General features: G+C 40.8%; 2 protein-coding genes across 4 annotated transcripts in view; one reads left to right on the top strand and one right to left on the bottom strand.

Annotated features, from left to right (window-relative positions):
• Positions 1–3,490: 3,490 nt before the first annotated feature.
• On the bottom strand, positions 3,491–12,875 carry zgc:73226 (uncharacterized protein LOC402792 homolog). The gene is made up of 6 exons (XM_037752936.1): positions 12,642–12,875; positions 7,471–7,621; positions 7,155–7,236; positions 6,535–6,608; positions 5,025–5,171; positions 3,491–4,230 (listed from the first exon to the last, which is right to left on the bottom strand). The coding sequence occupies exons 1-6, from the start codon at positions 12,682–12,684 to the stop codon at positions 4,182–4,184; spliced, it is 546 nt and encodes a 181-aa protein (XP_037608864.1). The 5' UTR covers positions 12,685–12,875; the 3' UTR covers positions 3,491–4,181.
• LOC119478291 (proline-rich protein 36) overlaps positions 7,554–14,282 on the top strand; it is a 56,585-nt gene continuing 49,856 nt past the window's right edge. For all 3 annotated transcript variants that reach the window (XM_037752932.1, XM_037752931.1, XM_037752933.1), the window contains exons 1-2: positions 7,554–7,692; positions 8,284–8,395. The gene's annotated coding sequence lies outside the window, so the exon portion shown is untranslated. The remainder of the gene's footprint in view (positions 7,693–8,283; positions 8,396–14,282) is intronic.

Raw genomic sequence — 14,282 nt, forward strand, 5'->3', positions numbered from 1 at the left:
GATAACGTTACTCGCTTCCGTCGTCGCTGCTCTCTCTCTCTTGCTTCACCACTCACTTCCATTGTTCACACACACACTGTCTCTGCTCCAAATGACCTACGCTACTCTTAAAACAACTGGCTCTAGATGGAAATGGATATAATATTAAGAAGTATGTTTTCTTTAGTGTATAATCACCTGAAAATAAAAATCATTGTGTTTTCGTTACCTTAGAATGAGCAGTTTATATCTACATATGGAGTGAGTCCTCTTCACGGACCAATCACTGGCTCTAGATAAAGCCTTTCGCGTTTTTGCATCGGCCACCGTAGTTCTCCAACACGCTTGGCACACGGGAGAAGCTTCAGTTGGTTGCAATCTGCAACTTAACCACTAGATGCCGCCAAATTCTACACTGTACCTTTAAGGAACTTGCCAGCATGGCTATAGACTCTTGGGGACAGGTTATGATAAGACCTATTTAGTACGATGTGTTGTCTGACCACATTAGAAAGTGTTTATAGTTGTTCCGAACAGCCACATTTGAAGGCAGAGTGAATAGCAGGCCACCATACAGAGAGAGAGAGAGAGAGAGAGGGGTTGTCACACAAAAAGTGGCAGAAATAGTCGTGTCAAGAATGAAAAAAAAAACAAGCTAGAGAGAGTTAAAAAACTCAAACTTCTTTTTTTAAAGGTGTAAAGTGGGTGTGAATGTCGGTTTCGGGAAGTTACAGAAATGGTTGGACACAGTCCCCCTAATTCTGACGTCGGACAGAAGGAGGAGGAGGAAGGAGTTCTGAGGAAGCATACTGACAGCATTAGTCTCGTTTCCTCTCCTCTCCTCCCATTTTACTCGGCTCAACAACAACAAGGATTCTACATAGAAAAACATGTATCAAACAATTGCTTCAGGATGTGAGGACAAAACACACCTACACTTTTCTGAGCAGCTTGTTTACACAGCACGAACAGCGCTGCATTGTGCTCCATTGAGTCTTACTCCAGGTGCTCTCATTAATCCTTCATAGTTCTGGCACGTTGAGACCCAGCGTGTCTGGGCTAGAAAGGGACGCCATACGGTGGGAAACAGCACATAGTGGGAGAGAGCACACTGGGTCATTTGTTCAGACAGCGTCTAATTGATGCAGTGTTCTCAAGAGTGGCACAGAGTATGAAAAATGCAAGAATCTCCGTCTGAAAATGTTTCCGGCAGGGCATCCATTGTTCATATTGAATGTCAAATCACATCTGAGGAGACTCGGTGATCTCCTCCTTCAAACATTAATTCTGTATTCATTGAAGCAGACATCAAATATTGGAGATGGATGTATTTATTCGGCATGAGTGCAACTATTTAAGAACAAAAAAGTTTCTTTACTTGTGTAGGGGTATTATTATGTGTCTGAGTGGGAGTACATCATTCTGTTATGTGGATTTATAACATACTATTCCTTATAATAAGTGGTCCCTGAGGGGGAAGTGGGCTTACATGTGTTAAAGTGAAGTTACTTGAGATGGAGGTTCAAATTAGTGACCTTGTTTGAATGTTAAAGCACGGACGCCGTGCCAACTTAAGTGAACTTTTTTCTTACATCCCAACTCTTTGAAACAGGACTCTGTTTCCTGTCTAGCAGTATAGGAGCAGTAAGATAATGCATTTCCCAGAGAGAGTGGAGTCCAGGAAATGAACAGTTATTCCGCATTTTGCATCAGTTTCCTCTACCTTCAACAGTTACAAACTCTTTCGTAAACACCAAATGCTCAGACTCCTGCTGATCACCGTATTCCTCCTGTATCAGGAAGTCTGCTGTTTCACTGGAAAAAATCACATGTGGCATTTAAGTCTGTTCGCTGTAGTAATTGTGCCCTTTTTTTCAGGGAGAACATTACAGGGTCAACAGATCTTAACACAGTCCCCTGCTGTGAAGTAATCACCAGGTTCACAGCAACAGGGGCAATAAGTGTGTGAGAACATGGTGATTTACAGCAGCCTGTGCCACCTGTGACTGCCTGTTTGCCCCAAGCTGAGGATAACGGTTTGGGGGGTTGAATCAGGGACAATCAACAGGCCTAAATTCACAGCTCAAAGAATAATTCAGGTCTACTTTCATAGCTTTTCCTTTAATTTCAAAGCAGTTGCTGAGATCTGGGAACACAGCCACAAAGCTATAATGTCATCTGACGGGGCAAGAAACAATTGAACATTCAGTTGATTATTGTTGGTCTGTTTTTAGTCAACAACGTCTACAGCTGTCACCATCTTTGTGTACAGTTACCATGGTTACAGGTGGCTGCTGGAGATAAAGCTTAAAGGTGCCATTGGTGCCTTCAAATGGGCTGGTGTTTACCGTGTTCATCAGAAGAGTCCATATGAACGCCCCCTTCTTGTGGTATTCACAACCTCGTAAGTGGAAAGTTTCTGAAAGCTCAGATTTCACGAGTTGTGACGTGTTTGTTGACTTTGTCAGAAATGGCGGAGGCCATGGAAGTTAATTTTTGGTACGTAATAAGTGACTATTTTGTAATTTTAGTCGTATATTGCTTTTCTTCGTAATTGTATAATATGTCTGAGGAAAATGCTGATATTACCAACAGCCTCATCTTTTTCCTCTGTCATTATGCCCTGACATTTCACCTACCGACAAAGTACTTCCTGTTGTTCCTTGTTGTGTAAAGGTGATGCCGAAACATGCATTAGTAACTAGGCATAGTTTACGCGTGGGTGTGTTAGGTGTTGATGTGTCTGAATGGAAACCAGGTGCTTGTGTGCTCTACCAACATAGACTTGTAATTGCACCGTCAGCTCGCTGCGTCTAGAAGTAGCTTAATGAGCTCAGCAGGACGCCTCACATCAAACACGCCGCTAATGGCTGATAAACCCGTTGGGTTTGGTCGGGCTGGACAACAAATGGGCACGTTTATGTTCAAGGCAGCACAGCGAAACCTCAGTGTGCTTCTCAAGCTAAATCCAGGCCAGCTATTTTCATGAGATGTTAAGAGGAAACGGCTTTCCGGTTTATGGGAAACCAATAAAATGTCAAATCCTTGACTGGTCAAAGCAGCAGCTTGTTAAAAAAAAGACTTATGTGAGGTAAGGAATGACAAAGGCAGATGGAAAGAGACAGACTGGTGTGATGTCATGTTATGCACGAGAGGAACAGTCATTGCTGGTAAACATCAGGTATAAAAAACACTATAAGAGTTCATCAGGAAAAATCACTTTCAGTGATTTACGTCATATGGAAAAATAAATACATTTTAAACAGATGGCTGTGGTTCATTTACAGGTTTTCAACAACACAATAGGTTGTCAAAGTGTACTTAGTTGGTTGCAATCTGCAACCACACCACTAGATGTCACCAAATCCTACACACTGTACCTTTAATACAGCAAAACGTTGTGCTTTGCCGACAAAAAAACGCTTCACTTTCCATGCATTTATTAAATGAGATGACCATTTATGCGCCAGGATGAGACTTGAGGAGAAGAATAAAAGACCCAAGAGGCACATTAAAGGTTTTGAGGAGTGAAGTTTAATGGGATCATGATTGTCTTTGTCGGAGGTCAAATATTTAATTGGTTTACGGGACAAAAAGCACAACCAGAGCCACTCCTACGTTCACTCAGCCAACTAAAACTCTCTACATTAGATACACCATCAGAGCAGGAAGAACCACTTTCAGCAGCTCAGTGTTACAGAGGGTCATTACTTTTGACAAATGACAGACATTTTGCTTTTTCTGCAGGTTGGGTGGCGAGGCTACCACATATTATCTTTCTCATTTCATCCGAACACACTGTTCCCAAATAACCGTTTTTCATCTCCTCCTATCAAAGGGATTTATTGTTCTAGCTGGTCTCTTTCTCTCCTTTCTCTTGTATCTGGGCAATCTCTGCTCTCTGATTATGCTTTAGCTGGTTGAGATCAGCGTTACTCTCCGGGAGAGTAAAAGTGACCTCAGCGTGACTCATTGGTCGGCATCTATCCGCTCTCCGGGCTCTACGACATGCACAGACTGACAGAGAGACAGACTGGCAGAGTGCTGCTGGGTAGACAGATGAACGGAGAGACAGAGGTGCAGACGGGCAGGGTCCTAAGGTTGCCCCGTGACGAAGAGGGAAGGAGGCAGATTAGTACGCTAACAGTCTGACCTTACTGGCCAGACTGTTAGCGAATGGGGGCACTGGGCTACAGCCGACGTCACAGCGTGCTAGTCGTAGAAGCGGCCAATCGCTTTCCTATGTAGATCCTAAAAAGAGAAAGCAGAGATTGATTATTTTCTAAACCCGTCAGTTATCCAATCATAGCTTAGCTTCAGCAGGTCGGTCAAGCTACTGCAAGGTGAAATTGTACTGCTATGTAGACGCCACATCGGATCCAGAAGTCACACAATATCACAAACATGTGTTCTTCGGGGTAAAATAAGTGTTTTTGTGAATGGAGTCTGGTGGCTTTAAGACTGTGATATAGCTGCTACAGCTCCCCGTCGGAAAGGCCTGTCTGACGGCGAGGTAAAGCGGCTGTAGATGGGAGCAACAGAAAAATGCATTTTAGCCATCTAAAAAAATCAATATCAGTTGAAGTGTACGCTATATTTAGAATATTTTCACAGCTTTACCTCGCCGTCAGACAGCCCTTTACAACAGGGAACTGAAGCCGTCCAGACTCCATTCACAAAAACACTTATTTTACCTCTCAGAACTGGGCAGTTGCTGGTCTACCGCTGCATCGATCGGTTAGTTTGTTTGTGTTATTGTGTGACTTGCAGATCTGAACTAACGTGGCGTCCACACAGCAGCAGTACATTGCTTAGCTTCCGTGTCGGTGCTCCTGCTTCTCCAAACTGGGAGCATGCTGACCACCATTGAAGTTACTTTATGTAACGTTAATGCACTGACGCTAAAACACACTTCAACCAAAATATGAATGTTCAGATTTGAATACATAAGGAACACCACTGGGAAGCTACAGAATGATATAAAAACCTCAAAAACTCAAAAATAATGGACCTGTCCTTAAAGTTAGTGTGTTTGTGTGTCTCACCCGACTCCAATTGTGAGCAGGTGTGAAGCCAGCAGAGAGGGAACGAGGATGAGGAGAACATCGGAGGAGAAGAGCCCTCTCTTCATCACCTCTGTCTTCCTCACGCTGAGGGAGCTCTGCTGCTTCGGGTGCTGAAACACAAACTCTCTGCAGAGAAAGTGTAGAGATGCCGGGCAAAAGGGAGGATAGAAAAGCAAAAGCAACAAACAAACAGAGATAATGAGAACACCAGAGAGCAGACTGAGAATGCGAGACAGGTAGCGAAGTACTGAGAGACCATTAAGAGCTGCTACCTGTCAAATAGACTTATTGTATTGCAGAAGATTAAATGTCAAGTGCGGCGGTGTAAATGAAAATGAGGGTGATTCATGTGCTTCTCAACACTCTAAGGTATAATCCGTAAACAAAATTTAAGACAGCGTTGGAACATGCTGTCAAAGTTAAACTGAAGAGACACGGTTGACGACACGCGTCAGGAAATAGTTAGAGCACACGGCTCCCCATAAAACCACAAAACTGTTGTTTTTATGTTTCTGTTTGTGTACGGATTAACAAACTAGATACAACATGCTAATTAGTGAGCTTTAGAGGTTCTGGTAAGCAGAGAGAGCTATAGGCTAGCAGTTACCCCCTGCTTTCACTCTTTATGCTAAGCTATGCTAATAGCCTCCTGCCTCCAGCTCCTTACTTAATGCACAGACATGAGAGAGGTATTAATCTTCTCGTCCAAAGGCCTTTGCACAAAAAGTCTGTATTATTTGTGCCAAATTGTCGCACGTTATAAAAATAAATACGACCTCACATTGTGTCAATAATGTTTAGATTCAGAAACTTTCGTCCGTCATTAAAGTTTTCAGAATAGGTTTGATTTTCTGCATTCTTTTCACATCCATCCTAAGGCAAAAGAGGGTTGTTTGACCACTCAGAGCCACCGTATGTGCAAAATGTCTTCATCCAAAATGACATCTGATATACATTAACTTTGTCTCCCAGAACAAAGCACTTTATGATGAAAAACATAAAATGATGTGGAATTTAAAGATAGATCGTGACAGGGGATTGCAGAACAGCTTGGAATCGGGAATGGTCACAAAACAAAGGATGTAGGAAAGATTAGACAGTAGTGATTGTGCTCCAGGCAGCTAAACGCTTGCTTCTTGCTAATGTAATTCATTCATTAGCCCCGTTTGGGACTAACACTGTCCAATCGCACCCACGTAATTATTTCAGTTTTGTCTTGTACTGCGAATTTTAGCAACAAATAGGCTAAAATAATAAAATGCATCAGTATGCAAGGTTTCTGTGCATAATATTTTTTTAAAACAGATTAAAAAAACTCATGAAAAATACAGACTTGGTGTGCAAAGACCATAACTCTCAACAAGAAAGTACTATTCCTTTTAAACCGTTTAACACCTATACACCTTCTCAAGTGCTTACAAGTACTCTAACAACTTAAGGATGTAGTAATATAAAAGAAAATTAATGACTTTAAAAGAGCTGGTCTTACTTTGGTGGCATATTTTCAGGTCTACTGGACCAATCCCACACCCAGTCAGTGTCCACTCGCCGCTCAGCTTCCTCCTGCAACACGCACAAAGGATCAGATGATGTGCAACAGTAGAAAAAGAAGAGGAGACCCGGTAGAGAAAATCAGGACAGAGACGGTGACATTAACCTACTGAGACACCTACTGATACCAACTTACATCTTGAGTTTTAATCTTGTAAATCTTTGGGGGGGAAATCTCAATCAACAAACCATTTTGCAAGAAGCAACTGCTCAAAAACAGATCAATAAAACAGAAAAACTTCCATAAGATAGATGATCTTAAGCAAGTTTAATGTCTCTGCAAGCAATTTTTTAAACTACTGAAATAAATGGAATTGAGTGGCTAGAAAGTAGGAAATCGGTATAAATATAGGTTCTCTGTGCTGTGGTATGTGGTCAGCAATAATGTCAAATAAGATGAATGGAAAGTGTAGAGTATTTGGTTTAATGAGCTTTAAAAATAAACCACCTGTAACGTCCTTTCACAACAAATGTGTATTTTTCTGATTTATCTGTTTTGCATTGAACATTACAAAAGGGAGGATGACGTTATCCGATGTCGGTGTTAGGAATGAATACCTGTATGGTGATACAGTCGCTGTCCTGCTCACTAGTGGGTCTTGGGGAACCGGTGGACTGTGGAGTCCCCACCTGTGGAGGACTGTGGACAACAACAAACAGACATTTACAACATGGGTGTACTACCAAGATACAGACAAACTGCAAGTTCTGTTAAAACACACAAACACAGAGAAAGTAAACACACACATATTGTGGAAAAAACAAGCAAAGTTCCACTGAGCACAGAATAAAACTCATTACTGTGCAGATTATTCTCACACCTCACTGTGCAGCTCAAACTCCCCAAACAAAGACAAAACCCAGAGAAACCAACCTGTCTCTACTCCTCTCACACTCCAGCTGTGCCTCCAGAAGGATCCTCTCGAGCTCCCCCTGCAGGGTGGAGGAGATGCTGTCCTGCGGCCCTGTCAGACTCTCCCTGCGGCTCACGGCTGCGATCAGCTCCTCCAGCTCGACCCAGGAGCCTGATGAGGAAACAATACGTGCAGCAGACGTTGTGATGACGCTCAGGCAGACGGCGAGGAGGCAGACAGAGGTGGGGCTTCATGCATATATGTTACACAAGTTGTTCCCAACCTTTGTCCTTAAGGGACCTTTTGTTCTATTATTGAGTACGCTGACGACGCCTGACTAAGTGACATATTTTATGAATATTTCATATTATATTCAATGCATAACATCAACAGTTCAGAACAACTTATAAACTGCTCAGTGAACACAAATAGTGAACACAATAACTGCAGGAAGTTTGTGTAAAATGAGTGATTTGCAGCAGATTATTTCCTGTGAATATTGCATCAGATAAATCCTGTTATTTTTTAGGAACTTTTGATTTAAATGTCTGTCTATATTATGTATTTTTTTTATTTTTAACAATCATACATACTTAATAGGCTTCTTTTTTCTGACAAATGTAGTGTTTTCTTCTCCCTGACGCTTGGTCATCTATTAGTTCTTTGGTTGTTTTAACTGCGTTCTTTTCTAATTTTTAAGTTTAGATCTTAAATAATAATTCAAACTTTAAAAATAACAATTTAGTTTAGATTCCTTCATATAAATGAATGACATGCTGAGATATAGGCCAACTGTATATATATATTTTTAAAGTTGTCTTTCACCCCTTAAGATCATGAAGGCCTAGCGACCCCCCATGAAGCTTTGGTGACCCCTGGTGGGGTCGGGACCCCCAGGTTGTGAACCAGTGACTGTAACGAGCCAGACAGGAGTCGTTAAAGAAGGTAAACAAACCTACATCAAGTCACATTTTGTTTCACTACACACTCTGCTGTCACTGGGAATAAATGACAAGACATTAGTACAGGGCATTAAAGGTGCTGTTGATAACACTGATAATATTCAGCCACTAGATGTCACATTCTCCCTCCCTGTTCCGTTGCATTTACTTCACAACAAGTCGTTGCCAGGCACTTACCGTCAATCTCAGCCATTTATCCGTGTTTTTGCACACTAACTGACGACCCAGAGATACCACGTGATACCAGCGTTGTTTTACTTTTGACTCACAAGCCTTGTTAGAAGTAGGAACCAAACGTCAGATAATTTTAATAGAGATAAACAAAACATAAATTTTGGACACGCCAAAATGTTTTAAATAATTAATTCACAATTCACTAAAAGAATGATACATATAAGGAACCCTCGAAAAAAGACACTCTAAAAATAAGTTTTAAAAAAATGAATACGAGGTGTTTTCAATAGTAATAAGAAAAAAAAATCTGCCAATAGAACGAGTGAAAATTCCCTTGGTAAAATTTCCTGAAATAAATAAATCAGCATTGACTATCTATTATACAAGGTTCGTAATTAGTGTTAGATTTCAATTTAGAGGGTATGATTTCAATTTTGGTTCATGTTTATTGTCATTGTTATCTACACGAGACGTTGTCAGTGTTTCGGTTCATTTTGTAAAGAAGGAAAACATTTTTGTTTTAATGAAATCTTAAGTAAAGAGGTAAAAATGAAACACCTTTGTTCTTGTACTACCTTGTCATTTGCAAGTGCCTTCATCATTTCAAGTGTTAATTGTAAAAAAATAAATGTTATTTCTTAAGATGTAATAAGATGTAATATTTAGGCCTTTCAAGATAAAGAGAGATCTTGAAATTAGCTGGGGAAATCTCATTTTGAGGTATGTTTCACTAGTATTAGGAAGTATTGTGTGTCATAATAAGATAATAAGCCTAAAATGCTCAGTATTTTATCACTTAAGATATTCAAGATGCAATGTCTGAAAACTAGTCCCTATATCTCACTGAAATGCTACTTGTTAGGTGATTTTGTCTTAATTTATGAGATATTTTGACAATAGTAATTAGACAATTATACTCGGTAAGACTCTGTGTTTTTGCAGTATTCGCAATACTATTATTTCCTTCTAAAATGTTACAGTTTAGGTGTGGACAGGTGTGTGTTGTTGTGTGCTGACATATGGTGACCTGTGAAGGATGTCCTGATGTGACGTTAGATGACCAGCGAGAGACGCTGAACGCAAGATGGACATCAGTGTTTGTGTTACACGTCATGTACAAAAACACACTCCGACTCAAAGAGTGAAAGCCAAAGTCTGTTTCTGTCTATCAATGAGTTGTGGAAAGACAACACAGCCTATGAATGAATGAATGAATGAATGAATGGACACAGCGGTTCATTGGGTACATGAGCAGGAAGAGATTTACACATGCACACTGGTGTATGTATGTGTGTGCAGTGCACACACACCCACAGCCAAACAGTAGGGCAGGGCTAACTCAGGCTGACAGCATGCTTGCTTACGTAAGATCTTATTTCTGTTAGAGATTAGCCACTCACCCTCTCCCTTCCTCCCCTTGTTGTCATGCTGCCTGTATCCCTCTATGACATAGGCACCATTTACAAAATATCAACACCTCATCTGCCTACCAAAGCATCCTTCGCTCGCATCTGATCTCTCTAATCCTCACTTTACCCGGGTTTTGATGCTCTGTAATCACACAAACAGCAGCAGAGGGGGTAGAGATATGAGTGGGCACAGAGCTGGAGGGGGGAGGGAGGGAGGGCAGAGCGGGGAAACTGTGCCATTGCCCCAGTTATTTTTTTTTTTTTTACAGAGGGGAGCTATGACATAACAACTGCCTTGTTGCCTGACTTATCTATCTGTCGCCATTCTGCAGCACTAAATCAGTTTCTATGGAGCAATCCTGTACACATTCATATCTGTGCCTGCCAAATCAGCATTATGTAATGTGGACAAGAGCTGGATGTTCAAAAGATTCAATGAACTGCAGCACAACAGGCTCATGTTTGATTTCCTGTGAATATCTGCTTCCAGTTTAGGGACCGTACAGAAATTATAAAGGGGAGGGTTGTGTCTTCTTTGTCTTTGCTGAAGGGAGGGGAGTCGCAGAGGAGGGGAGGGTCTTTAGATTTATATTTCGTTTCACCTTTTAGGCCTGTCAAAGTTAACGCCATAACAACGCATTAACGCAACTTGAGATTTTTAAGTCACTGCGGGCTCAGTCTTGAAGCTAAAGATACCGGCATCATATGAAACTAGAAAAACTAAGGAATCCTTTGATACCAACCATGTCATAGCTTGTCGCGAAATTACGCTTGCATTCAATTTTGGCGAGGAAAAACTGGCATGGCCATTTTCAAAGGGTCCCTTGACCTCTGACCTCCAGATATGAGAATGAAAATGGGTTCTATGGGTACCCACGAGTCTCTCCCTTTACAGACATGCCCACTTTATGATAATCACATGCAGTTTGTGGCAAGTCATAGTCAAGTCAGCACACTGACACACTGACAGCTGTTGTTGCCTGTTGGGCTGCAGTTTGCAATGTTATGATTTGAGCATATTTTTTATGCTAAATGCAGTACCTGTGAGGGTTTCTGGACAATATTTGTCATTGTTTTGTGTTGTTAATCGATTTCCAATAATAATTATATACATACATTTGCATAAAGCAGCATATTTGTCCACTCCCATGTTGATAGGAGTATTAAATAGTTGACAAAACTCCCTCGGGTACAGATGTGGGATTAATTTACAATTAATCGTTATTAAATGTTTTAATCGATTGACAGCCCTAATAAAAATTATTGTTCCATTGACATATTTAACTGGGTGTTACAAATTTTACAAAGTCAACGGGGGGTCGTTCAAAGCAAAAATTGTTAACAGATGTAGGCCAGTAATATTGGCCAAATATATCAGCCTTACTACCTTATTGTAGATATATCGGTATCTGTGTGTATGTCAGCTGATAAATAAAAATAAACTGCTTTACAGAAATGGCAAACTACATTTGAGGTAACAGAGTGCTCCAGGAATGACGTATTTTTGTAGACCAACCAGGAACCAGGAAGTTAGTATCTCCCTGGTTCCCTCGACTAAAAGCCAATGGGATCTTTCCATCAGGTTTTGGATTATTGTAGAAAATAAGCTCTGTGGCAAACACACATTTATGATACTTACATGTTTCGTTCAGCAAGATAATCTCCACAAATGAACACCACTTTTATGATTTTTCAAGCGTGAATGCAATCGTCAGAAGTAAAAAGCTAACGTTAGGCTATTAACAAACTACACCACTGTCACATGAGCGCGAGTATACACAACGAGGCTGTAAAGGAGGACCAGTCGGCCTGATGATGTTGTGTAGTCTCATTTAGCCACTTTTTAGCCTTTTTTAAGACAAGTTTGAATTTTAGCATTCTAGTTTTTGGATTTGGGGGAGAGTTATTCATGTGGACTGTCTTAGACCATAGGAATAACATGTATGACTTTGGAAAATGGGTGTAGTTCCCCTTTAAAAATCTAAAGGATCTGTATTGAGATTGATTGTTGATATTATGTATTCCTATTTTTTAAAGAAATACTGTCAGACTTTTTAAAAATCCCAAATATCAGTATTGATAACCCGCGACCCGACCCTGGATAAGCGTTTGAAGATGATATGATGATAACCCTGTTTTTACTTTTTAAAAAGTCAAACATAAGGCTCAACCCTCCATCATACATTTCCATACAGTCCCTTAGTTTCCTGCTCCCCATAAATAACATTGTTACGCAGCATCCTATGTGCCAAGCATTCAGCACAGTGGAGCTATAAGCGTCAGGACATCTCCACATCTTAATTGGCTTACAGAGATCCAAACAGGTGAGTCAGGGAATCCGTTTACACAATGACAGTGTGGTGGCAACAACAATGCCAGATCCACTGGCAAAGCCTTCTTCTCTCTGTGGCATCCTCTCTCACACCTGCTGTCATTCTGATGAGAGGAGATGTGAATGGGCTCAGAGCTTTCATTGTTTACCCACCATGTATTTGGGAAATCGGTCTGTACACACACACACACACACATACACACACACACACACACACACACAGCAGCATCATCATGGCTGTAAAAGCAAATAAATACATGTGATGATATAACAGCATAAACAAACGGCCTGGTCCATGTAGCACCATCACTCACCGTAGAGTCCGTCCTCTGGTGTCTGTGAGCCGGACTGAGACATGCTGAATGCCGGGGTGTGTGTGGATGGAGAGAGAGAGAGAGAGAGAGCTCGAAGAGATGCTGACACTGGCTGAGGACGAGCAGGTGCAAATGGGTTTCTGCCTGGTTCGCTTTTCTCTCAATCACTCTTGTGTTTGTTGTGATCTAAAAAGGACACCAGGCACCGACGCTGTGCTAATCCTCCCTCCTCCTCCTCCTCTCTTCCTCCCTCCTCCCTCCTCCCTCCTCCTCCCTCTCCCACGTGTCAGGCGGGAAGAGGTAAACAAAACAAGATAAGAGCTCAGCAGGTAAAAAGCCACACTGACAACAAGCTGCATGACGCAGCAGCGCATGTGTGCCATAAAAATAGTCCCTTAACCACCTTTTTAAAATAAAATGTGAATTTTTGTATTAATTAAAAGTTATCCATAAAATGATTATGTAATCTAATACTTTAATACATTTTTTGTAATGCAAATTTGACATGAAACTACATTTTAACTTGTACATATCACATACAATTGCTCTCTTAGCTCACTGTTAATGATGTTAACATAATTTATTATAAAATTGGAGAGATGAAGTCAGGTCATGTCGAACCTTATAGGCCTCTGGCTCGGGCCCCCGCTTGAAAATGAAATGCCCAAAATGAATATCTCTGCAACTACAAGGTCTATTTGAATAATCTTGCCATCATCATAAAGGTAACACTTGTGAGATTTCTGCATCATTATATATTAGGGCTGTCAATCGATTAAAATATTTAATCATAATTAATCACATGATTGTCCATAGTTAATCGTGATGGCAAATTAATCGCATTTTTTATCTGTTCAAAATTTGTTGAGTATTTAATACCTTTATCAAATGGGAGTCGGCAAATATGCTTGCTTTATGCAAATGTATATATATATTTATTATTGTAAATCAATTAACAACACAAAACAATGATAAATATTGTCCAGAAACCCTCACAGGTACTGCATTTAGCATGAAAAATATGCTCAAATCATAACATGGCAAACTGCAGCCCAACAGGCAACAACAGCTGTCAGTGTGTCAGTGTGCTGACTTGACTATGACTTGCCCCAAACTGCATGTGATTATCATAAAGTGGGCATGTCTGTAAAGGGGAGACTCGTGGGTACCCATAGAACCCATTTACATTCACATATCTTGAGGTCAGAGGTCAAGGGACCCCTTTGAAAATGGCCATGGCAGTTTTTCCTTGCCAAAATTTAGCGCATGTTTGGAGCATTATTTAGCCTTCTTCGCAATGGATTCTTTAGGTTTTCTAGTTACATACGATACCAGTATCTTCACTCTAGCTTTAAACTGAGCCCGCTACAACCTAAAAATTTAAAAACCAAACTTAATAGAAAAATTAGCACTTGAACATACATGATAAAAACTACCTAAAATGACAGAAACCGTTTTTGGGAAAATTCTATTTGACATGTGCTATGACTTTTTATTTCGGCCCATGTCCCATCCACTAACACGGAGGAGGCGGGATCTATGACCTATATAGCAGCCAGCCACCAGGGAGCGATCCAGATGTTTTGCCTCGACTGTCGTCCATCTTTATACAGTGAGATGCAAATGAATACTCAAAGAGGC

This window comes from Sebastes umbrosus, chromosome 19 (genome assembly GCF_015220745.1).
Source record: "Sebastes umbrosus isolate fSebUmb1 chromosome 19, fSebUmb1.pri, whole genome shotgun sequence".
Classification (NCBI taxonomy): domain Eukaryota; kingdom Metazoa; phylum Chordata; class Actinopteri; order Perciformes; family Sebastidae; genus Sebastes; species Sebastes umbrosus.